Genomic DNA, 27,780 nt, shown 5'->3' with positions numbered 1-27,780 from the left:
CTCAAAATTTCGTTACATTTTGTTAAGTTTTGAAGGAGGCAGTCGAGTACGAAACATCGTTTTTTGAGATTTTTACAAGGGATTTTTCGCCTAACCTGGCGTTGTCCTTATCGCACTAGTTTTAGGAGCCGCTTTCGTTAGCGAGACGGATATATTCACCTAAAATATTTAAATCTCACCTCCCGTATCCTCTTAAGACCATTGTGTTCGCTTTGATAATGAGTAAAATGACTCAATTTAAATATTTTTACTTTTTTAAACCTATGAAGGTTATCGCGACGTTTACAGCTCAGAGCTACAAGTTTTATTCGATTTTTTATTTATTATTCTTTATTTATTTTTATTTGTATGTCTCTTACAAATTCTCGGGACCATGGGGTCCCGGGCATTTGGAAGGCGTGCGTGGGGCCGAAGCCGACACGTAGAGGCCCCTTGTAATAAGACAATTTACTCTAAAAGTAATGTGACACCAACCGACGATTATCCCTGTTCACACTATAGCAGTGCACCCACGGACAATTATTTATTTATTTTATTAATTTATTTATTTTATTATTATAATGTCACTTATAGTATACGCCGAACATGACACATGGGAATATAAGAATTGAATTATAGGGACCGTGCGCGTTGGAGGGTCTGACGGCTCCAGTGCTGCCTCCTATAGTTCATGCACGCTCCCTATAACATTACTATAATTAATTATTACCAAAAACAGCCAGAATTTAAATAGTACATATTATGACTAGAGCCTCGAGGTAGCGCCCGGCTGTGGTTAAGAATCTCGGTTCATTAGTCGAAAATAGGTCCAATGAATCGTCCTGGGTCAATATTTTGTTAATAAGCTTTAGAGCTCGGTAGAGAGGTGAGTGGGAATTCGACTTGGTACTGGTGTTCGGGAGTTTGAGTAAGGGTGCGAGGTCGGAGATTGTGGCTTCAAACATTTCACAATACCTGGAGCGGTATGACGATCATGAACAGTTTCTTGTCCCGATCAGCCAGGATGTGTTTGATGAAGTTCCACCCCGTACCGACTAGCACTATCGTCACAAACAACACCGCGCCTTTTAGCCTGCCAATAAAATAGTACATTACGATACAAGTGCGAAAAATAGGAAATTCGAAACGAGTGGCGATAAATTAAAACACGACCGAAGCGACACGAGTTGCGAATTATCTATTCGCACATGTATCGTACAACGTTTTACAGTACATATGGCCCTTTAAATGTTTGACACAGTAACGTAATATGCTAATTTGCGCACTAGTGCGGTAAAGTAGCACGATATGTACTGTAAAACAATTGTTTATTAGGTATGGACGTAGACAGTTACAGAGAGAAATCGAATCCATAATACAAAGGAATACCCCATTTCTTTGATAGTATAGAGACCGTGCGTGTCGGAGGGTCTGCCATCTCGTGACCTGAATCGAAAGCCAATACAATCTTCTAAGCAATTGATGCCCTCTACACCAAAGAGAATTGAAATAGAGGTGTATTGTCAAAGAAAGTTTTGTAGCCTAAGTACGTTTACTGTCATCTTTCGACGCATGAATAAAACTTTTAGAACGCCATTTCACTTTGATTATTCTTTCCCTGAAATGTGTTCAATTTGTTAAATATCAAACAGTGGCGCCATCTTACCGGGAACTTCCTAAAGGTTATGGCGCCATCGCTCGGAACGATGCTGCCATAACTTGGCCTTTGACCTATTAGATGGCGCCACTTTTTGATATTTAACTAATACACGCTGGCTCTATTTCGCATAGTAGGGGTCTGCCATCTAGTGGCTTAAATCTAAAAATGGAAACTGCACAATGCACATAATGCTTCGTGCCAATGAACAGGGGAATTCTGTGCTCCGCCTACAGTACATGCACGCTCCCTATTATGAAGTCCTGATGAAGTAGTAATTGATCATGATTGATGCATACTCACAGGTGAGTGATATAGTAAAGTATGGCCCACGCCGTCACGTGCTCGCCCCTCGTCCTGATGAAGTAGTAGTTGATCCCGTGGAAGGCCAGAGACAGAGCCTTGAGGTACGCCAGCACGCACATGAGGATGTGTATACGGTACACGGTGTGCTTGCTGCTCCTGAGGATGAAGGTCCAGAAGCCGGCGGAGAGCAGGAATATGAGCGACATCGTGCTGTACAAGGCCGGGAGCGGCATCTCGCCGGCTGACAGGAAGTTGCCGTCATTGCTTTCGTATATTTCTATCTGAAAAAGATAATATAAGCTATAGTTAGGAGCGGAGGAGTTAAGGTCTCTCGAGATCAAGAAGATCCTGCAGCTGTTTGAAGTTGCAGGTTTGCATCGAGAGTTGTAGTAGGCGGCGATCACAATAGATCAGGAATGGTCGCAGTGATATTTAAGCTGTAGAGCCTTACATAGCCCCTAACAAAGAAAAAGAAGAAGCTATAGTAAATTTCGCATAGCTTAGATGAAAGCTGTCGTCTCAATATATATTTTGCGTTCATTGGCCTTTGCGTCTATTGCAGACGATATATGGTGTAACACCGGAGAGACATGGTTTATGGTGGGTGATCTCTGCTACCTCCCGTGAAGCTGTCGTGGGCGGAGTGACCTCCGTGGACATTAAGCGGCTGGGTCGGAATTAAGGAAACGCAAGGATGCCCAGCGCCTACATTACCCTCTCGGCTTTACTGTCTTACCCCCTTATAACGTCTACTAAAGTTGACAAGCCGCTAATAATCGTTTTTCCCTTTCCGACGTATTGGTATGATGGAAAGGGACAAACGATTAGCGGCTTGTCAACTTTAATAGACGTTATAAGGAGGTAAGACACTAAAGCCGAGAGGGTAATGTAGGCGGAAAGGAAAGGCGACCCCATACGTGTGGAGGCAGGTCGGCTGCAGGAATCTGCCGCTTATTTCAGGTTGGACCCAACTCGCACCTAGCTCCATTCCGGGTTCTATTTCGGAGTATCCTAGATGGATTGCAAGCCAATGCGAAGAGGTCCATCTACCCCTATAAAATATCTCTTATATTTCCTTATTAAAAAAAAAACACGATATGTATTATTTTAAACGGGAACTTGACTCGACTCGTGTTACGCGTATTTGTCTTGACGTTTCGAGTGTGACTTCACGCTTTTGGTCGCAGCAAAGATATATTGATTGAGTAAGATGCGTAAAATCTAAGACAATTTCGTGCTTCGAATTTGACAGGTAAACGAGATGGCGCTTTACAGCTCCATGCATTTTGCGGTAACTCCGATTGTAAAACCTGACCAGTAATATATGATCACGCGCCATGTTACCGAATTTCATTGGAACTACATTTTTTATACTAAACTGAACTGTCACATAACAGCGCCCTCTTGACAATGATCATATATTTCTGGTCAGGCTGTAAAAGTTGACGTTTGACAATTCAGTGAACGCAACATATATGGCGCAGTACAGCGCCATCTGTTTTGGATGTCAAACTAAGGGGCACGTGTTTGTCTTAGACTCTACCTCTATTATAGTCAATTCTCTTTGGCCATAGGTATTAAACGGCGGAAATACTTGTAATTGATATAAAGTAAAATATTTGAAATTATTTTTAATACTTACAACAAAGTTCATAGCAGGAGTAACTCCCTTGTCAGTCTTTGGACAGTTGTGGAAGTACAGGTTGTACAGCCCCTCTTCACGCACGGATGCCACGTACATTGCGAACTGGGGACACAAAAGGCCATCAGAACTCGAAGCGCAGTGAGAGATGTAAGGCCGAAGATACATTAGTAAGTTTTACTTAAGTAAGTAGGGACAAAGCTATTTGTTAGAATGAGATAATGATATTCATCCCTCATTCTATAGTACATCTGTGTGCCTATTTACGTAAATAAAATTGACAAGTGTATCTTAAGCCTATGATCTAAGCATTTTAACCTCTTGAGACAAGGAAGCAGTTGTTTTGTTATTGAATTTGGAACTCTTTGGTATGCAATAAATTCAAAATAGATTTTGGAATATATACAAACATTTGTACAGGAGGTCTCAAGAAAAAAAAAATAGTACTGTATAATATATATTATATAGTACTCGTGTATTAGCAGCCAATAGAAAAGCAGGGTCTGAAATTAAAATAAATAAATAAATAAATAAAATAAATATTATAGGACATTATTACACAAATTGACTAAGTCCCACAGTAAGCTCAATAAGGCTTGTGTTGAGGGTACCTAGACAACGATATATATAATATATAAATATTTATAAATACTTAAATACATAGAAAACACCCATGACTCAGGAACAAATATCCATGCTCATGACACGAATAAATGCCCTTACCAGGATTTGAACCCGGGACCATCAGCTTCGTAAGCAGGATCACTACCCACTAGGCCAAACCGGTCGTCAATTCAGATGTATCTTCAATTTCATACAATCATAAGTAAAGAAAACGGGTAGGGTTGTACAGAATTGTCCCGTATTGATTGTTATTTAGTGCATTCAGGTAACGAGTGGTTTCAATTTGGAGCTCGCGGGTTCAAATACTGGCTCGTACCAATTAGTTTTTCGGAACTTATGTACGGAATATCATTTGATATTTACCGCTAGCTTTTCGGTGAAGGAAGACATCGTGAGGAAACCTGCATATGTGTATGTGAAGTCCCCAATCCGCATTGGGCCTGCGTGGGGACTTTAGCCCAAAACCCTTTTCGCGCATAAGAGAAGGCATGTGCCCAGCAGTGGGACGTATAGGGAGCGTGCATGAACTGTAGGAGGCAGCACAGGAGCCGTCAGATTTTTGGCGCGAGGCGTAAATGTGATGTTTATTGTTCCGATGTAGCCCACAAGATGGCAGAACCTACTATGCACAAGAAAGCACGTGACGTGTAAATGTGCATGTTTATGGTTCCGATTCAGACCACAAGATGGCAGACCCTCCAACGCGCACGGTCCCTATATAGATTTAATTATTATACTATCATTATATGTACTTGTAGCGATATAATGTTAAATTTAAAATGATGTCGCACTAATTAAATTAAATTGATATTATATTTATATTACACAATAGTTATTTACGATACAAGTGCAGAAGATAGGAAATTTGCAACGAGTGGTGATAAATTAAAACACGACCGAAGGGAGTGTTTTAAATCTACACGATTTGCGAATTACCTATTCGCACGTGTATCGTACACCGTTTTACGTTACATATCGTGAACGTGACGACCGGTTTGGCCTAGTGGGTAGTGACCCTGCCTACGAAGCTGATGGTCCCGGGTTCAAATCCTGGTAAGGGCATTTATTCGTGTGATGAGCATATATATTTGTTCCTGAGTCATGGGTGTTTTCTATGTATTTAAGTATTTATAAATATTTATATATTATATATATCGTTGTCTAAGTACCCTCAACACAAGCCTTATTGAGCTTACTGTGGGACTTAGTCAATTTGTGTAATAATGTCCTATAATATTCAATATAATATTTATTTATATCGCTCTTTAATGTTACGAGATATGCACGAAAAGTGCTCTTCCTGCACGCGAGCGGAAAAGTAGCACCATATGTACTGTAAAATAACTTACACTAGTATTGTAATAGTCGAAGCCATTTTTGGTTTCTTTTGTTATCGGCAGATGGGCGCAGGAACAAGGAGGGACGCATTCTGGGCCCTCTGAAAAGCATAAAAACACAAAAATAAAAATCAAATCCAACTGAACATTATTAAATATTTATCATTTAAAATTAAATTCTACCAACTAACATCAAAAAATAACTCAAAATTTGCATCAAATTACTTTACCACCCATGTGAATAAAATACACCATTCTCACCAGCTCTACAACAATCAAAAGAACCTTTACCAGCTAATGTGGTTGATAAATACAAACTAATGTAACGTTAATTTGTCTGTAACTTTTACCATTATATATTTATTACTTATCCAGCGTCTTCTGACATTAAAAACATTTCTCTATTTAAAACATTTTTGTTTCATTCGGTAGCATTTTTTTAACCCTCGTGTCTTGAAACCTTCGCAACGCTCAAGATTCACCTTTACGAACCACTTACTAGGCTCAATTTTAGAATCTTTTGCTTGCTCGAGTATCATATCAACACAAATGATTAAACAACTACTTTGCCCTCTTATAAAACAAATAACTATGTCACCACACCAGCTAGTAAAAGCTCTCTTGATTATTCATAAACTATTAAGAAAGTAGCATTTTATCCACATGTATGGCAAAGTATATCAAATGCAAATTTTGAGTTGTTTCCTTATGTTGGCCCGTAGAATTGACTTTTAAATGATAATTTTAAATGTAGTAAAACTATGTTATAACATTCATTTTGAATAAATCAGTTCAATATTGGCACAGTGAAAAATTTTGTGTTTCACTCGGTGGCAAAATTGGTTTATCCCTCTTGCCTTGAAAACCTCGCAACGCTCAAGATTCCACTCCACATATTTAGGAATTTTTCACTTGCTCGGGCATCACTATTAGCACGAGAGGTTAAACAACAACTTTGCCCCCTTGTAAAACAAATAACTATTACAGTACATATGGTGCTACTTTACCGCACTAGTGCCCAAATTAGCATATGACGTTACTGTGTTAAACATTTGAAGGGCCATATGTACTGTAAAACGTTGTACGATACACGTGCGAATAGGTAATTCGCAACTCATGTCGATTTAAAACACTCCCTTCGGTCGTGTTTTAATTTATCGCCACTCGTTTCGAATTTCCTATCTTTCGCACTTGTATCGTAATGTGCTATTATTACATAGTAATATAGACTATTAAAAACAGAAGGAGTCCTTGATAATGTCCATTCTATAATAGTTATCTACGATACAAGTGCAGAAAATAGGAAATACGTAACAAGTGGTGATAAATTAAAACACGACCGAAATTAACGTTTTAAACCGACACGAGTTGCGAATTACCTATTCGCACGTGTATAGTATAACATATGGGTCTTTAAAGTTTCGACATATGGACGGAAAGTGCTCATACCCGCACGCGTGCGAGAAAGTAGCACCATATGTCCTGTAAAAATATATACCATGCTTGGCCAGATTTTATCGTGTACAGTCTCTATGTATACTCTGTATCTTTAGGTATTTAAAGAAAAGTAAACAAAATCTACCCTCCAATGGCTCCTCAAGCTATAGTTGAGGGTAGATGAAAACATTACACGATCAAATAATGTAGGTTAAAGTCAGATCGTTCAGTCACAGATCCAGGCGGTTTTGTATTTGGTTGGTTAACCAATAAATGTTATAACTACCCGAAATATTACAAATAGTTTACTTCTATTTAAATACTTAAGATACAGAGCATAGATAACCATTAACCACGTACTGTCAGCAGACCGCTTGGTGATGTAAGGGTGCCGCCAGAAGCTACTCCGCTTGGCGCGGTCCAGCGGTATCTGCGACCGGTTCTGGTACAGATGCATGGCTTTCAGGTCGTTGCCCTTGCAAGTTATATTTAACCTGAAACAAACATAACCTGAAAATTACAAAAATCAAACAGTCATCCTCGTCTACCGCGTGACTTATAAACTTGTTAGAAGATGACAGCAAATATGACATACGCTAGAAACTATTTCACAAGTCTAATAAAACACTCGATCACATCTTAAAAACGTGTGTTTCGGACTCGCCGGCTAAAGGTTCACTACAAATTTAACTTATTTTTCTATTTTAGTATTTATTGTTATAGTAGCAATAGAAAAATACATCTTCTGTGAAAAGTGCAACCGTCTAGCTATCATAGTTCATAAGATACAGCTTGGTGACGGATAGACGGACAGTGGAGTCTTATAGGGACCCGTTTTTACCCTTTGGGTACGGAACCCTAAAAAGGTATTTAAACAGCTCAATTGTTTAGCTAGCCAGTTGATACCCATCTCAATCATTTGAATTAGAATGGAATAAATTTACCTTTTACAATTACCACAACTTAAATAAATATGTAAAATAAATATTATAGACACATTCCTACACAAATTGATTGAAAAGTCCCACGGTAAGCCAAGAAGGCTTGTGTTGTGGGTACTATATTCAGACAACAATATATACATAGAAAACATCCATGACTCAGGAACAAATATCTGTGCTCATTACACAAATAAATGATCTTACCGGGATTTGAACCCAGGACCATCGGCTTCACTACCCACTAGGCCAGACCGGTCGTGAAACTTCTGCAAGGATAAGCTGGTATCCCCTGATAGTTTATTGAACGAATATAAATCGTGTCAGTCACGACTACGCGTGCCTGTAGGGCTCTTTGTCATTTGTCACCATGCCTGTCACGTTCTAACAAGTATGTGCGAAAGTGACGGGCATAGTGACAAGTGATAAAAATGGAACCATGCTGCCATAGCTGGACTCGTATTGTCAAGTTGTTAAAAAATAGATTGATAAATCTGCGCATCATCGTGGATGACACGAACTGTAACCTTAAAAAAGGGGAAGTAATGTAATCAACATTTTATCGCCACATGTCAACATTTATGTCATGTCGACACCTGTGTCAGTTGATCTTATTTGTATATGCAATGATAAAGAAGTCCCGTCATAAGGCAGAGGGTTTAAGCTAGCCATACCCCGGGCTTGCTGCCCTAATGAATTGAAATTGCTTTTTAGATAGCAATGTATCAGTAATTTTTTTTTATATAGTTCTAATTCAATACTCATTTTATGACCAAGGTTCATAAATGATCATACTTCAATACTGGCTCATTTCTCGAACGGTATCAGTATGGAAGGTTAACTCTTTAAGGAATAGAATCTCCATATACCAAAAAGTGTCCGACATAAAACCATAAATAGGTGGCGCTACAATACCTACAATACTTGAGAATAAAAATCTAATCATACACAGCGCACTTCACTCCGTCAATAACGTCTAGGTTCTTGGCTACTCTAGCGCTACTCTGGAGAGATTTGGAACTATTATTTATAGGTGACAGCTGGACACTTTTGCAACAGTTCTGCCTATGGAGATTCTATTCCTTGCCTGTACCTTCCATAGGTATGAGTTTAATATTACTAGTGTGTTGTCATGGTAACCCATACGACTTGACAGTTTGTGGACTAATATTATTAGTCTACTACTGTTCGAGAAATGGGCCCCTGAATGTGTTGGTCTCACTTCAAGTTGTTGAAGTCCATCTTGAGGAACACGATGGCGGGGTGCTGCGGGGACGTGTAGCTGCTATCGCTGTCCTTCAGGAAGCACGTGTCGGAATGTGCCTCCAAGTACGGGCTGATGGCGTCGTTCACTGTGCGGTCGAGGGTGAAACCATACTGGAAGAGATAAATACATACAGTCAGTACGCGAGCCACGACTCGTGTCCGACAATGGCGGCGTTTAAAAATTCCTCTGATGAACACGTATAAAGCTCACACAGTGTTCATTCAGCTCTTTATAAAATATAAAGGTGATCCTTTTTTACTTCATTTTGACGCTCGGAGAGCCTTTACACCTCAAAATCTTATTAGTAGTCATCTGCAATAATATGTGACAGTTCGAAGGCCGCAAAAATATGTGACACGCTCTTATGGTTCTACAAATAGATCGTGTCAGATGACTGTACATACTAGTATTCGCTCTGACACTGGGGACCGTTTACATCTCCAAGTTTAATGTACCTAATATTAACCGAAAGTAAACCGGTTTCCGGAGATGTTTACTCTAAAATGTACGAATCTAAAAGAATTTTCAAATCTAAATTAAAATATTGTCAAATTAATCAAGATCAAATCCGAATGGATATTATTGCGCAGCTACACTCTAGTAAAAAATTTGGTAAATTTTGGAAATCGACTAATAAATTAAACCCTAAGGCGGCCTTTCCTGTGAGCGTAGCTGGGTTGCATGAGCCGAGTGATATAGCTAATGCGTTTCAGTGCCACTTTAAGGTTGATCCACCGCTGTCGCCCCCGTCTCATATGTGCGATGCTGATCGTCATCCTGAGGTTAATATTGTGAGATTCTCTGCTAAACAGGTAGCTTCAGTCATTAATAAGATGGTGCGAGGGAAGTCTCCTGGGAAAGACAGCTTAAGCATAGAGCATTTGAAGTACGCGGGTGTGCACCTATCAAGAATTCTTGCATTGTTTTTTAACCTTTGTTTAAGTCACAGTTATCTGCCGGATGAACTTACGCATACAGTAGTTGTCCCAATTGTTAAGAACAAAACGGGCGATGTTTCTGACATGTCCAACTATAGGCCCATCTCGCTGGCCAATGTTATTGCCAAGGTTCTGGACAGTCTGCTCGACAAACAGCTGGCTAAGCATATACACCTGCACGACGCGCAGTTCGGCTTCAGACCTGGCCTATCTACTGAATCTGCCATCTTATGTCTGAAGCAGACTGTCCAGTACTATACGGCAAGAAAAACACCCGTATATGCCTGTTACCTGGACCTGTCAAAAGCATTCGACCTCGTATCTTATGACATGCTGTGGCGTAAGTTACAATCTGATACGGATCTGCCGTATGAGGTTACCTCGTTGCTTAAATATTGGTATGGTAACCAAGAAAATAGTGTTAAGTGGGCTGGAGCGTATTCGGAGACATATAGGATGAAGTGCGGAGTGAGGCAGGGGGGGTTAAGTTCACCCCGCCTCTTCAACCTATATATGAACCGACTGCTGGAGGAGCTCAGTAGTGCCAGTGTGGGATGTTCCATAGACGGAGTGCGCGTTAATAACATCAGCTACGCGGATGACATGGTGCTGCTGAGCCCCTCAGTGGGTGGTTTAATTAGTTTACTGCGCAAATGTGAGTCGTACGCGGAGGCCCATGGGCTCAAGTACAATGCTAACAAAAGCGAGTTTATGCTGTTTAAAGCGGGTAATAAAACCTACAGCGTGCCCCCTGTGACTCTTTGTGGAACTCCTTTAGCACAAGTTCAGCATTTTAAGTATTTGGGCCACTGGGTCACCGATGACATGTGTGACAACATGGATATTGAGAGGGAACGCAGAGCGCTGGCTGTGCGCTGCAATATGTTGGCTCGTAGGTTTGCACGATGTACCGAAAAGGTGAAGGCTACGCTTTTTAAAGCATATTGCCAGTCCTTCTACACGTGCAGCCTATGGATCAGCTATACGCAGCGGGCATACAACGCTCTGCGGGTGCAGTACAACAACGCGTACAGGGTGGTGTTCGGGCTGCCGCGGCACTGTAGCGCCTCTGGTATGTTCACGGAGGGACGGATCGATGGCTTCCACGCGATCATCAGGAAGAGGTGTAGCTCGCTGTTGAGGCGGTGGCGCGCCAGCTCGAATACCATCCTGTGCACGTTGGCCGACCGGTGGGACTCACCGTGGCTGAAGCACTGGGTGCAGCTACATGCCCCTTTATGTAGGCATTTGCAGTAATATCTTGTCATACTAACCCTAGATTTAAGTATTTGTATGTTACTAACACAATATGGACATTGTTCGAAATAAATTCTTATTGATTGATTGATTGATTAACGCTAAATACTTATGTTGTAGTAATTAACAGATTTAAATTATTATATATAATTTTTACCCAGGTATTGGCTGTTGTACGTTGTACTTATAAATCTTGCTAAGTATGTCTATTGTCGTATCAGTGATATCACTGTAACTGTTTTATTGATATTTTGACATTACCATAACTTACAGAATATATTTTTTAATTTCTTATCACCCCTGAAATATCAGGAATAAAAACCGTATCATGCATTATAGCCAAGTAATCTCGAATGTTTTCTATGGGACTGCCCTCTTTTTTATACGTTCTATATAAAAATACTAGAATTTGTCCACGTTTTTACTCCTCACGGGATGGAATTTCAAAAAATCTTTTATAATAGCTTACGTTTGAAGAATATATGTTCCGAATTTAAAGCTTTCAACGGTTTCGGTAGTAGGGTCAGCATCAATAGTAGCGGATGAAACAACGCGTCAAAAGTATCTGATATTCCGGATAACTTTTCCAAATATAGATAAATCTCTAAAATGTACGTTGAAAAGTATATCTTTTAATGTCTCAATAGTTCTACATATAAAACCACTACATTTTGTTAAGCTGTTTCAGATTGGTAGATACTTTTGATACCTTGTTTGATCCGCTACTTTTGATGCTGACTGTACGTACATAGATTGTACAGAAATCAGAAATTTTTATTTGCTCAAAACATGGTCAGTACAAAGGTATTCTAATAGAGGTATTAAGTTTCACATGCTTTGTCAGTAAAGACATGCAAATATATATGTACACGTTGTGAATTAACTACGTAACTAACTGATTTAGTGTCCATGCAATATTGCGGCTTTGTGTACCTACCTCTCCAGGCTCCACGTTTGAAGGTAGTTTGAAGTTGACCATGCGAACATCGAGCACCCCACCTTGGAAGAACCCGAATGTGGTCAGGTCCACATAGTGTCGGTAATCATCCTGAAACATTACAATATTCAGTATTAATTATCCCCATGACTTAGTCAGCGTAGAAGTCGCTAAGATGCCTTACTCCTACAGTCCCCTTCGCTAAAATGGAGCACCCACTATCGAAGTTGAACTCTCATTTCAAAATGACATGCTTAAATTACATGGAACTTGGCTTGAACATTTACGTAACATACACTGGGGGCACGGGAGTGCCCCCGCCAAACGAGGCAAGCGTAGCGCAAGGGCAACCTACCTTTTCTCGAAGTGCTTCGTTTTTTTGAACCCTTATTACTTGGGTATGGATTATACCAGATTAGCAAAATTCTTGGGATATGGTGTCAATAGTGCACTTATTATAGAAATAAAGTTTCAATTGCATAGCTCTTATACTTTAAATTTTATTGATATCTAAAAACCCTGATTTCGTCACTGACTCACTCACTGATGATTATCTAAATTCTTAAGGCACTTCCTGTAGTCTTAGAAAGCTGAAATTTGGTATATAAGCTAGTATTAGTACACAATCAACAAAAACATTCGAATACTTGGAACATTTACCCCCCAACCGCTTAAACTAGGGGATGGAAGACTATAGGACCCGGGTATGTCCTAAAACTACGTCCAAAAGAGAGGTATGGGCATTGATAATAATTGATAATTGATTCATTGTGAATGTCATCTTGCTTTGTGTAGTAGGGCACAGCGCAGCGGATGTCATTCCAGATCTAGAGCAGAGCCCAACTGGGGAAGTACCTCCACCTTACAGAAAACCGCAGCCAAATAACACTAGACCCAACTCATAGTGTTGTGTTCCTGCCGGTACGTAAGGTTACTCAACGAGGGGGGGGGGGGATGTTAAGGTCGGCAACGCGCAGGTAACTCCTCTGGAGTTGCAGGCGTACATAGGCTACGGAGACTGCTTACCATGAGGCGGGCGGTATGCTTGTTTGCCACTGACTTAATATAAAAAAAAGAGAGACATGCGTAAATATATCATTTAGATTATCATACGCCTCTTTCATGTAAAATGTTGCCAAGACGAGACACACTGCAAGAAATGCCTCACACTGTCAGAAAGATATCAGATCTCATGTAGAACCAAGCTTCTAACTCGACAAATACTAACACTACAAGCCCTAACTTCATAAACTCTACACCATCTCATGTATATAGTGTAGGGTAAAAAATGTATACACTGTTCATTACTTTTCTGTTATATGATAGTTCTTATAATTATGAAACAGAAAAGCCACATGTATTGACCAAGGTGTAGAGTTTGAGACGTAAGGGCAAGCCCTTCTAACTCTACATGAGATCTGATAACTTTTTGTTAGGACCCTTTAATCATGAAACATCACATATACTCTTTAACTTTAAGCTTTGCATGACTATGACATATGTTAATACATACAAATAAGAAATAAATTCGCGCAGCAGCTAGGTAACTACTTTCGGAGCTTTTACGTTTCTATATATATGAATTTTTGGTGGTTTCTGGGTACAACATTCACACTCTTCAAGGGTTTATTAAGACAGTGTGAGAACTTGTATGTAAGTTTAGCTTTCCTTAAATAGCAGTATTTGAGTGATTAATTAAATTGGTTGAACCTCAGCAGTCAACTGGAGCTATAGAACTTCTTGGCATATAATGGATTCAATACCAGAATCTATCATAACATTATATTTTAAATTAGTGTTTAAAATCTGTCAAACAGACATATTTTAGTTTCCATCTCTTAATACATTTTTCAATTCAATTCAAATATACTTTATTCATGTAGGCCTAGCAACAAGCACTTATGAATAGTAAGACAGTATTACATATAATTATCTTAATCTAATTATCAGAGCAATTTATTGATGTTGTAAATATAATATTATAGCATAACAAGGAAATACTGCAACTTAATATCATCCAGTTGAGTCATGGCCTAAGTAATTAAACTTTGCAGCTATAGATTTAACTTTTAAATTGTATGAAACAATGTAAAACAAATGATCTTAAAATTTTATAACCTCTGACACATTTGCAACCCGTGTAGCTAAGGACTAGAGATGGGTCGAATATGGAGTTTGCCAAATATGAATATCCGTCCGAATATTCGGTTCAGATCTTACGGATTTCACAGAATATACTACCATACAGAAAATAAACTTTCTACAAAACAGAAGTTTGACAGCAATTTAAGGTTGAATCATGCCTCCCTTTCTTATTTATGGTACTACCCTTTCCGGCTATTTAGGCTTGTCAAAATTCAGGTCATTATCTTATCTGTGGTTGTACATGTAATGGGACATCAAGTTTTGCCATCGCTAGTAATTGCTCAGAGCAATGCTGAACCGAACGGAGCTCAGAAAGCCCGAAAGGAACAGTTTCGCCTCCCTGTCAATTTGAATATTCAGCCCTTTAACCGAATTACTTGTCTAAATACAAACATTGGATAATATACAGAATACTGAATATTTACCAAATATTCTGCCTATCTGTATTAAGAACTGTCTCAACAGATGACTTTGGATTAAAAAAAAATTGCATTTTGGTTGGCACAAACAGACATAAAGGAGCACAGATACACACATTAAGCTTATAATAGCCTCTTTTGCATTAACTTAAGTAAATAATGTAGGTATAAATATGATTGTTTCTATAATATGGATTTTTAGATTATGGCATTGTGGTTTAATAATAAAATTCGCTTACTAAGTCTATGTAAGTACATTGTTTTATATTATGAATAAAAAATAACAGATGGACAAAAATAGCAACTAATTGGAATCCAAAAATTGGCAGAAGAAAAAAGGGCAAACCAAAAAGAAGATGGGAAAAAGACCTCATAGAAACAATAGGAAAAAACTGGAAAGAAATGGCAATAGATATACCTAAATATAATAGAAAAAGGTGATTTGGAAGAGGCCTATGTCAAAAGACCTTAGGAACATGCTTATAGAAATTTAAATATAATAAGTAATGGTTAAAGGGAATGTCAACAGTTCGTATAATAAAGGCTTTAATAATAATAATAATAATTGTGGGATGTTTATTCGATGATCATTGTCCCGATAGTCATTTCAGCGAATGGTCTAAAAATGAAGAGTCTCAACCAGCACCTTGAGAGACTCTCGCTAGGTAGTTGGATCAAGGGTCAGATGCAGAAGGCGGTGATCTTGGACACGGCACCGCGCGACGACGGCCCTAACCACCGGCAGCTTGGGCCCTGCCCCGCTGCTGGCGGCACCTTAGGTTAGGTTTTTATAATGTGTTTATATGTATTTTGTATTATTTTTGTATAACTTTTATATCCATATTATAAAATCCTAGCCTAAGATGAAAGAAAAATAAAGAGAATAATAATAACAAATTTATGTTATATATTTGATGACAATATAAATATACTTGTGACATTATTTGTGTGTGAAATTATTTCAATAAACATGTTATTGATAGATGATAGATAGGTATGGTTTATTTCACCAAATGGTGCTTTTATAAATTTTGTTGACATTATTAAACACAATTCTTGAAATGTCTAGTTTCTCCTGTGAATTCACAATAATTACGCCCAAGTACACTAGATGAAATAAAAAACCATAAGTATAAAAATTAAAATAATGTAAATACTGGTCAGATTATGTAAAACCTGAGGCCTTTTAACTAATAAATAAGCGAGCTGTATACACTACAATAGGGAATTATATATCTACTAATGCAACTTATGTAAATAGCTTTGCACTTAACTATGCAGTTTTATTGAGATACACAATTCATGATGAGAAGATAAACATAATTTTGACGAATGTAGCAAATTTATAGTGTAATTCTCATCGTGAAATAAAAAAATCTAAATCTATTTACAACTTCCACCATAAATATTTACAGATTTAAGTATAAGTGAATCTGAAATAATCCACTTCGCCAATAAGTGTTTCCTGGATACCGAATAAATTGACACGAATAATTTAGCACAGGCCTGACAACAATAACCAGCCAACCGCAAAGTTGATCGTCATTAATCCAATATACACGTTCATGTTCACTTAATTTCAAATTATAAAATAAACGACACTTTTTTACATGGTTTACGGAATAAATTTACATTTTGACGCGTGTTAATAAATATATTACACCATTTAAATTAGCAGGAGCAACAGAAAATAGTAAAATATGTTTATTATCCTTACCGTAAGAGGCAACTTGTGTATTCTGGCTTTTACTGCCACAATAGCAGTTAGTACGATTACCGAAATTATCTTCACTGAATAAACCATGTTTCATGACTAGTCTCGTAATGTTTTGGCGAAAAATGCGATAGTTTCCACAATAATTTTCTATTATATATGTTATAATAATTTCATTTTCAATGCAATTGACTTCACTGACTGCGACTGTCTATTTGATTCTCCACAGATAATATAATATAATTTTAAAATTAAATTGCGAATCACATTGTGAAGTATTCTGTATGAAATGCTTGCAGCCAACATTACACCACAAATTTAAAAAATAACATTCCACAGAGTAGATATTCTTAACAAAATCAATTATGACATGACATTCACATGAATTGAATAAAAAAAATACTCCAGCCAGAGGAAAGGAAAATGAATAGGGAAATATTTGTGAAATTGTGAATTACACAAAATTAATCGGTTTTACTGAATTACATTTTGTATTATTCAAGCGGTTTTCCGATCCAGTAAATAATTAAAATATTACTGTACCATTACAGTTAGTAAAATTATAAACTGCTTTCTACGCAAGCACTTACGCTCAGAAATTGTTTTATTCTGTACAACGCTAGTTTCGTAAATCTTCTTAAAATGAAATTAACGTGGCAATGCATGTTCTCGCCGAGACTGTACAAGATTTACAAGGATGGTGCCAGAGATGTAAGTAATATAAGCAATCTTTTTTTCTATTATGGTTTGTGAATTTCACTACTGCATGTTAATTGGTGAATAATTGAATATCTACATTACCAAGCATAAATTTTTGATATATAATCGCAGTTGTCGACTCTCAGCTTCTTTGCACAAACTGATGGTTTTGTAGTCAAGTTGTAAGTAATATATTAATTATTGCCCTTAGTCCTTAATAATCCTATCCTATAACCATGAATTTTTTTTTTATTTTTTTATTTTTTTTATTTTTTGTTGATTGGCTTTTTTTTTACACAGGGAAATATCAAGATATCACCTTATTTGCATAGAGATAGTTTAAAGCCCAGAGAGCAGTATAGGCTCATATTTCCCAGGGAAAATGCATGGTGCCCAAAGCGCTTTCAAAATCTGCTTGCCTCTTGGCGAATAAATGCTGCTAGTATTTATTTTATTTTATAGTTTTGTAGCAGTTTTTTTTGTTTTCTTATTACTACACAAAACTATACAAAAATAGCTGACAATTTGTAGTTTTTATTTATCAGATTGTATTAAGTTTCTATAAATTAATCAACTGTATTCATAATCTAAATTCTAAAAAACAGATCCATGACATGTGGTAGAATATTGCACAAATCGAATTAACCATTTAAACACCGTAGACGGATATATGAGACTTACAATATCCCGATCATTTTTCTGCAGTCTGACAAAAAAACAAACCATATGTAACTTCATACCTGCTGGATGTTTTTTTTTTTTGCATTTCAAGGCAAATTATTTACAGCAGCCCCTGTTTTTGTCTTTCAGACCCTCTACCAACCAGAAGGAATGGAGAAATGGGGAGACAAAATCATCTCAACAGTAAGTTTAAAGTTAACAGATTCGCACTAACGGTACTCATTTGGGGACAATTAACAATAATTTGTGCTTTAATTGGTTCTTAATATGTTATTTAATGCTAATAATATGTTACTGGTTTTCAGTATACATATACATACCAGGACCATACTTAGATATACCAGAGTAGGAAATGTAACCAGAAAAAATAGTACAGAAGTTACCAAAAAACTGGTAAATTACCAGTATATCACGTACTAAATATTTACTTGACAAAGTAAAAGGTCTAAGTGCTTGTACAGCATCGTAGAAGATCCATATAAACGAGATTTAATAGCCTTGGCTATCTTGAGACTGACCCTATCCTATATCTTTCTTGAATTTTTTTTGCCAAAGGATATGTTGGTTGCTGTGGTTCTGTTGTTCAGTATGGTTGAGTTCACAGACTTTACAATGTTACACTTGTTACTACTTTACAATTTGTGAATTGAACTGTACAAAATATTATATCTGCAAAAATAGCTGATGTTAGATGTCACTGTACTGCATCACACTGTGGTGGACTTGAAGACTTACATGAATATCTTTTTCAGGCTAGCACCATCCTCAGCATCAGTCTATACACGTCACCATTCATCTGCTTCTATGTCTATAAACGTGGTTTCTTTTCCTTTGATGAGACTCGCGTACTAGTCCGGTACATCGGAGGCTTAAGCTGTCTCATAGCCTTATCTTACATCCTGCGGGGCTTCGGACGGGCTAGTAACCCTAAATATGTTGAGTTCTTAAAAGCACTCAATTCCCCGCTGACCGATCAAAAGGCTTACCTGCAAGGTATTAGGAAATACGACTTTGAATTCCAATACTGGCCCGCAACTTACATGTTGTCGAAGCAGAAAAACAGGTTTGTATTGGTTTTTTACTTTACCAATTGCCTAATTTGAATTCTGCATAACTAAGATAAAAACGAAAGCGAAGAGCAATCTTGAATTGTTGCTCCAATGATTGCTCGCAAAATACCTTAAATTGGAAATAGATTGGTTGTAGTAAGCATCAAAAAGATATGTAGTGACGGCCAAGGTGGCCAAATGTATTGGAACACATCCTTATTTCCGTGGTAACATTGGCCGTAACTTACATAGATTTTACAAAATATTGTTACGAGCAAGCGTGGCGCAAGCAGTTGTCAACCCATAATAATATTTCTGCAATGGTGGTTCCTGCGATTTTTTTACAATGTACGCATAAATGTATGAATACTATGCCATTGAAGAAAAATTCCCATGTTACAAACCGCTTATCCAAGTTAAATATTTAAAAATATCATAGTTTAAACATAAGAATTACACACGTATTAACTTATTTCCAGTTCGGCATGGCTCGCCCGGCACCCGTTTGCATCCTGCGCGAACCCTGATCTGCCGGCGTACCAGCGGACCACCATACAGGTCCTGGCCTATGTGGCCACGCACACTTTCGCGTTGAGACTGATATATCCCGGCTCGCTGGGGCTCATACAGAATCTGCTGCGTGAGTTTGACATTACATTTTTACTTATAAATATTTACTATTCTCACCACTAAGTATGAATGATATCTTCTCCAGTGCGCCAAAAATGATCACTTGCGCTAAAATTTAGAATGTAAGTTCGAAATATGTGATAAATGTGCAGATAATAAAATTCCTCAGGTTATTTAGACATGAAACTTATAGTTTCTGCGTCAATTCCCAGCCGCCCGCAACACGCTGAGATGAGGCCATTTCGTGACACTTTATTCTCATTACGTTCTCTTTTATGTATGTCTATTAACTGTTTGTGTGTTAAAGAATAAAATTCTAAAAGAAAGAAATAATTGGTACATCTAGTTTCAGTAATTTAAAGATTGAAGTTTTAAAATTGTACATTGCTTTACGCGAATTCTATTACTTACCATATTAATTATCATTATATACTTTGTTGCATGAATTAAATAGTGATGTTGTCTGTATTTAAAATAAATTATTTCACACCAAGCACAAAATAAAGCACCAGAGATTTATTAGAAAAACGTACTCGTCGGATATTTTTTGGCACAATTTCTATTTCATAAATCGGATGGACTAAAAAAAGTAAGTGACTTTACCGTAACGTCACTTGTGCAGTTTTCATATTTTCATAGCGGCTATTCGTGTTGACAGTTCAAAAAAGAAATTGATTTGACTAGTAGGAAAGTACCCTATTGAAATTTTCTTTTAATTACAAAATTTCTGTAAGACACCATCATATTAAATATATTAAAACGGGTCACTCACGTATTTTATACGAGCTATCATCGGGAGCACAGACTTAAAATACCCGTTTTGAGTGACCCGTTTTAATATATTTAACATAATTTGTCTCCTAATATGTAACCTTTTATTGAACTTACAAACCAGCCATTTCTTTCTCTTTTTTAACGTTTGCTGTTGCGAAATACAAAATATACTATTTTTTAACAAATGCAGAATGTTTTTGGCTCAGCGAATTTAGAAGACCAAATATTGATCCGTTCTCACTCTTGCTCATATCATACTATATTTTTCGACCTCCTTTTTATTTATAAACGGTTTATTACAGGCACAGCATTATTCCAAGGCCGCACTCAGCTGGTCGAAAGTTTCAACGGCCAACGCGCCAAGCTGCGCTCAGCCGACGGAAACGACCTAGACACCATGTTCGTGGACAACCGAGAAGAATCCCCTAAAGGGAAGATCCTGGTGGTGTGCTGCGAGGGCAACTCCGGGTTCTATGAGATAGGGATTATGACGACGCCCGTCAAGGCTGGCTTCTCGGCGCTTGGGTGGAACCATCCAGGATTTGGGGGCAGTACTGTAAGTAAATGTACACCCAGCTGCGAAATTGCATACCCACTTTGTATATTCAAGTATGCCTAGCAACAACTGTTTTCATATTCAGTGCTAAATTACATTTTAATTAATTCAAATTTTAGCGTTTATTGGGACTAGGAACAATTATAAATATGACGCCATTTAGATAAAGCTGTAATCTCTATTTTAAATTAATTAACTGCGCTCATTTGTTACTTTATAATTAATTTTATTGTGCGATATACCTATAACCCTTAACTTTCGCAGGGCCTCCCGTACCCGCCGCAAGAGCATAACGCCATGGACGCCGTGATGCGATACGCCATCAATGAGCTAGGCTTCGAGCCGAAGCAGATAGTACTGTATGGGTGGTCTATAGGCGGCTACGCGGCCACTTGGGCCGCTGTCAACTACCCTGAGGTCAAAGCCCTGGTAAGAAGCCATATAAGACAATTGCAAGATATTGTAGCAATGTTACCCCATAGATGGATGCCATAGCGAGAACCAAATAAAAACTAGGTGTGGTATTTTTTGCTAAAAGCCATATACAGGGCGTCCCAAGACTATGGGCCATCAAGGGAAGTACCTTAAATATCGTAGATAGGATATTTTGCTGAAAGAAGGCTTTACGTTATTTTTAAAAGTCAGATACATTCTATATAGTGCAGATATAATTAATTCTATCCAGAACTGTAAATATCATATTTATGCTGACGACCTGCAAGTGTATTTGCCTGTTAGACCTATTGATACTCCCAGTGTAGTCGATAAAATCAATGATGATTTGAAACGGATAGTTCAGTGGTCCTCCATAAATAGTTTATTATTAAACCCTCTCAAGTCAAAATTCATTGTATTAGGCTCTGATAAGCAAATACGTGAGATTATTGGTTGTAACCCTGTTATCAAAATTGGTGCGGACTGTATAGATCAGGTCACTGAAACTAAAAACCTAGGCATTGTTATGGACGGGAAACTGAAGTTCCATAACCATGTGATAGACATTTCGAGAATCTGTTTTTATCGACTTAAGATACTATACCGAGTTCGTAAATTTTTATCTACAGATGTAAGAATTGCTCTTTGTGAATCTCTAGTCTTATCTAAACTTAATTATGCAGATACCGTTATAGGGAAATGACTTCAATATAAAACGAAAAAACTCATACAGCGAGTGCAGAACGCATGTGCTCGATTTTGTTTCGTTATACCACCCAGAACTCACATAACTCCTTACCTTAATAACAGCGGGCTAATGAACATGGAGTCGCTTCGTTCTCTGCATTTCGCATGTATGCTATTTGGTATTATTAAGTCATTGACACCCCACTATCTATCTAAAAAGTTGCAGTTTTCACAGCGGCCTGTTAGAGAAGCTACTCGTCTTATCTGCCCACGGCACAACACAGCTGCATTTCGTGGCAGTTTTAAATATTCCGCCACGAAATGCTGGAACAACATACCGCCGCCCATACTAAATTCGCATTCAATTTTGTCTTTTAAAGTAAAATACAAAAAGTACCTTTTAAATTTGCAGAAATCGGCTCCAAGTGCCAATTCCAACTTTAACGTTTATTAAGTTTTTATTATTCTCATTCCATAGAACCACGGGGTAAATTCTAATTAGTCCTACTCATATGTCGTTGTGAAAATAAGTTAGGTATACATAATATATAAATAGCGCTAACTGAAAAAAAATGTGATTCCTATTCTCATCTCGACTTAGCAATATTATTTAAGTTTACGTACAGACGCGATCGCTTGGACAGGTCTCCACGGAAGACCAGCGTCAAGATACCTGAAAGGTAACTTATTAAGTAAACAAACTAAACTCATTGTTGAGTTTTGTAGGGCTACGACTATTTTTAAGAATAGCACTGTATATTAATAAATAAATAGTCCAAAATTGCAACGCAATAACATACCCTTTCTTCCAGGTCCTCGATGCAACTTTTGACGACCTGCTCCCGCTCGCCGAGAACCAGATGCCTTCATCCTGGTCGCTCCTCGTGAAGGAGGTGGTCAGGTCGCACGTCGACCTTAATATAGGGGAGTTGTTGGCTCAATACAAGGGCCCGGTGCAGCTGGTGCGCCGCACTGAAGACGAGATCATTTGCTTGCGGTGAGAAAATATTAGGGAGATTATCGGAAACAGGGATTAGAACTGCTTACCCTAATCCGGGGTTTTAATAGGCATATTGGAGCACTGGTTTTGAGAAACCCGGACATAAGGATTATCCTGTATCATAGAATCTCGTATCTCTTATCTCACGCGTATACTCGTAGTTGCACCTATTGTTGTTCCGCTCTCACAGTGGCATTGACCGCCGGCGGCTATGAAGGCGAGGCAGCAATATATGCGCGGGCAGCAATATTGAGACGGAATAACGTGACAATGTTCTAAATTCTTCCTGTTTAGCGTCCTTACTCTGAGAATCAGATACGAGGGTGAATTGAATTGGCCTTTCTTTTACATTTGTTATTAAATAATATGCATACAATCTAAATTTAAGTTACAAAAATTATAACTACTTATAAAATAAACTAATATAACTAAACATAACTCAAAAAAAAAAAAAACTAAAATCTACCCTCCAACCCTTGGCCTCTTGGCAGAGCGCCCAGCACGCAGGCAGCATTCCCGCGCTGTATCGCAATAGCGAGTCTGCGCGAGAGTCTTCTGTTGCCTCTCTTAATCGCTTCCGGAGCTCCTTGTGGAGCCTACCCGCACCTTTGCCCCAAGCCCGAGTTGACTTTTATTAATGACTTCTCATCAAAGTGACTTTTGTTCGAACAGGCCCGGCCAGCTCTCATCCAACCGCGGCAACCACCTCCTGCTGAAACTGATCGAGTCGCGCCACGAGATGTCGGACGAGGCGCTCGAGGCCGTGCGCAAGTACGCGGCGCTGCTGGAGAGCCAGCGAGCCGCCCTGCAGCGGCAGGATGTGGATGAGAATGTCAAGGGGCCTTTGAATCTGGTGAGTAGAAGTGAAGCTACACTACAGCGTTCGTAATTTTTTTTTTTTATAGGTCGTTATTACACAAATTGACTAAGTCCCACAGTAAGCTCAATAAGGCTTGTGTTGAGGGTACTTAGACAACGATATATATAATACATAAATATTTATAATTACTTAAACACATAGAAAACACCCATGACTCAGGAACAAATATCCATGCCTATCACACGAATAAATGCCCTTACCAGAATTTGAACCCGGGACCATCAGCTTCGTAGGCAGGGTCACTACCCACTAGGCCAAACCGGTGGTTTTTAATATTTATGAATATGTAGTTGGTAAACGTCGCAACACAAGCGGTCCCAAACTAAGTTAATACTCGTACGGGAGCACGTGTGGTGACTGTGAATTGTCTTCTAGTAGTAGAGTAACAAGATTTATTTTTTCAGATCTCAAAATACATGCGCGACTACCGCTCAAGCCACTGCACGCCGCTGCCCGAGGAGCACTTCGAGGCCATTATGGAGAGTCTCGCTGCCCGTCAGTAGCGGTGCGTTGTTGTGGTCATCCGTAGCGGCTTGCTAGTTAAAATGTACCCGGCGCCTTTGGGTAAATGTTTCACAGATGACGTGTTCAAAATACACGTGTCTACCGCTCAAGCCTCTGCACTGCACCTACCTTTGAATTCCTTGTGGAAGGACTTCGGGCCTGCCAGTAGCGGTGCGTGTTTGTGATTCCGTAGCGGCCTGCTAGTTCATAAGTAACGGTTAATTAAATCCAAGATGGCGGCCTTGGGGAATTTTTTGACAAACCACAGGTGACATAATGAGATGGGTAGAGAATGCCTCATGGCATTAAGTTTTTCTTTTGTGGAATAAAGTTTAAATAAAAATAACAAAAGCTAGAGTCCGTCTAAGCTAACTTTGACAGGGGCCGTGCGCGTTGGAGGGTCTGCCATCTTGTGGGCTACATTGGAACCATAAACTTGCCTTTTACACTTCGCGCTAATAAACAAGGGGCTCCTGCCGCCACAGTTCATGCACGTTCCCTATAAGCGTTTCGACGTATTTGTGATGATACTTCTACACTGTCCGACTATAATGTGTTCACAAATATTTCGTGTAGAAAAAGGGCAAATTTGCGCTAGCTTTCGCTTTGGAAGTGACCAGGTTTCTTGACGAACACTGACTACTTGGCAAACGTTTAACGCCCTCTGTTGTGACCAGCGTGCAGTTTTTACCCAAGAGATGACCACTCGGCTGTCGTTATCTGCCTCTACCGCTCGAAGATGCGAGAGCGAGAGAGAGGAATATAACATTTTTAGATGTTCACGATGGACCCTCTGCATCCACGCTCGCCTACTACTGAGACGTACTATTGAGAAAACTCTAAAAATGTCTAACTAAACATAAATAATGTGGTCAAATATGCAGGGTAATTTGATGGAAACTAATAAAAATAAATAAAATAAAGCATGTGAAATTTTTCTCTAGAATTCCGTTTTCGGGATTTCTAAACTTATGTTATAAAATTACCCTGTGTACATTTACAGATGAGTTGCGCTGTTGTCATTTTGGACGAGTGTGTCAATCATTTATAATTTATTTATTTATAGCTTTTAACATTATCATATGGCGCTATTGGTTTTAGTTAGTAACAAAGCAATTTATTTGATATTTTATAAATACAAGGGCCACTGTAACTCACTAGTTAGAAACGATTATGTAGTCCAATATTTACACCAATAGAAAAACTGTGTTGAAATTTGACATACTTGAAATATTAAAAATTTAGGTGAGTTAGAGTCAGACCAAGCTAAGTTGGCAGTGATTTTGATAGCCCAGACTGTGCAAGTGTTAAGTGAACTTCATAATTTTATAGATGTTTGACGTTTATAATAACACTTGCACTGTCTGTGCTAACAAAATCGCTGCCAACTTAACTTGGTCTGACTCTAACTAAGGCAAGTTTAACATCGCAAATGAAAAGGAATTTTACGGGCACATCCGTCTAAGGTTACCAAGGGATATTAAGGGGCTTACTGATTAACAGTCCGCCGGACGGTATCAGCCTGTCAGTTGTTCGGAACTGTCAACATTTTGTTTTAACTGACAGGCCGATAGCGTCCGGCGGACTGTTAATCAGTTTTACCTATAGAAGGTAGAGGCAATTAACAGAATCTCCATACTTATACCAAAAAATGTCCGACAAAAAACCATGAATAGGTAGTACAATACTTAAAATACTTGAGAAAAAAAAACTAATCATAGACAGCGCACTTCACTTCGTCAATAACGCCTAAGTTCTTAGCTACTCTAGCGCTACTCTGGAGAGATTTGGAACTATTATTTATAGATGACAGCTGGACACTTGCAACAGTTCTGCCTAAGGAGATTCTGTTCCTTGCCTCTACCTTCCATAGTTTTACCCTTTACGGTGTATTTGGGTAGTCTATCTATTTGATGCTGACTGTACGAGGTACAATAATACTTTACAAGTACTTAAATATGCCTTTTCTTTTGCGATGTATTCATTGACTTGATGAAATTTGTAAAGTAATCGAATTCATGTAAGATTTTGGTGTTTTTATGCATTTATTTGGTGTTAAGGTTATATTGCTTTTATTTATCATTCCGATCTATATGTGCATAGTTTTACCGTTCTCTTACTCGTCCGGTTAGGAAGAGATTATTTGTTGTAAAAAATCTTGATAAAACATTTGACCCATTGAATTGAATACCATCCATCCATTTCTGACCCTGATGTATGTATGTATGTGCATTCGCCATTTTTAATTCGGCATTTTCTGTTTCTACCTCTCAAAACACGAAGTTACGTCAAATGTCATATATAAGTAGTTAGATATTAGGTATTTAAATAATATTATATATTTATGACACATTTTTTCTATGTAATTTGACTTTTTCACTGCTGACCTTAATATATTTGTGTAAATTTGATACAATAAGTATGCAAAGAGCCAAATCCGTCCACGGGGAATTCCGTACACGGGCGCGTTTCTCACACTACACTTCCGTACACTATTATCAACTTTATCGACCATTGCTTTTAATTTCAGAAGTCAAAAGCATTTGGTGCCCTGTATTTACTACTTTGTTAAATGCCTATGTATGTAGTGTATGGACTCTCAATAAACACAATGTGTAAACAGGCCCCAATGTGAAAGCCAGCCACACTTATCCATATGCCGCACTTATCCATATTGACCTTACGGAATTTTCCAGAAACGGATTTAGCCTTGACCTTATCAATATTATATTGTGGTGTGAGAGAGAACCGTGCGGACCACCCGGCAGTGTACAATATTTTCGTGAACTTGTTACCAATAGTACCTATGCTAATACAATATGCACTCATTGTTATTGATGTAGAAATTGTTAAAATGATCCGAATAAAATGTATTGGTGATTTATTTATTTGTGGTTTACTAAGATTAAAGATAATTTAATGAAAGTCAGTAAAATTGTTTTTATTTGATGCAGATGTTTGTTACACTAATCTCACTGAAGATTCTTTGAACAAGTTTGACCGGTTACTGAATGTGTTAAACATTCACACATAATATATGCGTTCACTGCCATTCAAGTTTGTGCCTAGTACACGCCCCCTGGCAGTGAACCTAAGTATGACCATATTTCCTTTTTCCGGGAAAAAAACTTAATTGGCTCTCTATTCAACCTTCGTATTCTGTGTACACTTAACTCAATCCTGTTTGAACCACTCGCTCCAGATTATCTTGGGTCGAAATTAAAATTTGTTACCCCACGTCCAAGCACAGATCGACTCGTTCTTCCCGTAGCCTAAGCCATTGTGCCC

At 38.3% G+C, this 27,780-nt stretch overlaps 2 protein-coding genes across 2 annotated transcripts in view; one reads left to right on the top strand and one right to left on the bottom strand.

Annotated features, from left to right (window-relative positions):
* LOC133522010 (protein GPR107) overlaps positions 1-16,882 on the bottom strand; it is a 28,265-nt gene extending 11,383 nt beyond the window's left edge. Inside the window, exons 1-8 of the mRNA XM_061857217.1 lie at positions 16,601-16,882; positions 12,320-12,430; positions 9,143-9,297; positions 7,343-7,476; positions 5,558-5,646; positions 3,585-3,689; positions 1,940-2,223; positions 955-1,072 (exon numbers count right to left, since the gene is read on the bottom strand). Coding sequence (XP_061713201.1) covers positions 955-1,072; positions 1,940-2,223; positions 3,585-3,689; positions 5,558-5,646; positions 7,343-7,476; positions 9,143-9,297; positions 12,320-12,430; positions 16,601-16,687 — 1,083 coding nt within the window. The 5' untranslated portion in view covers positions 16,688-16,882. The remainder of the gene's footprint in view (positions 1-954; positions 1,073-1,939; positions 2,224-3,584; positions 3,690-5,557; positions 5,647-7,342; positions 7,477-9,142; positions 9,298-12,319; positions 12,431-16,600) is intronic.
* Positions 16,883-17,026: 144 nt separating this feature from the next.
* LOC133522090 (phosphatidylserine lipase ABHD16A) lies at positions 17,027-27,427 on the top strand. The gene is made up of 9 exons (XM_061857332.1): positions 17,027-17,308; positions 18,107-18,160; positions 18,730-19,040; positions 19,506-19,666; positions 20,733-20,986; positions 21,251-21,415; positions 22,921-23,105; positions 23,781-23,961; positions 24,393-27,427. Exons 1-9 carry the CDS (start codon positions 17,240-17,242, stop codon positions 24,489-24,491), a joined length of 1,479 nt encoding a protein of 492 aa, XP_061713316.1. The 5' UTR covers positions 17,027-17,239; the 3' UTR covers positions 24,492-27,427.
* Positions 27,428-27,780: the final 353 nt, after the last annotated feature.

This window comes from Cydia pomonella, chromosome 1 (genome assembly GCF_033807575.1).
Source record: "Cydia pomonella isolate Wapato2018A chromosome 1, ilCydPomo1, whole genome shotgun sequence".
In the NCBI taxonomy this organism is placed as follows: Eukaryota; Metazoa; Arthropoda; class Insecta; order Lepidoptera; family Tortricidae; genus Cydia; species Cydia pomonella.
This window is presented reverse-complemented; position numbering and strand designations above follow the sequence as displayed.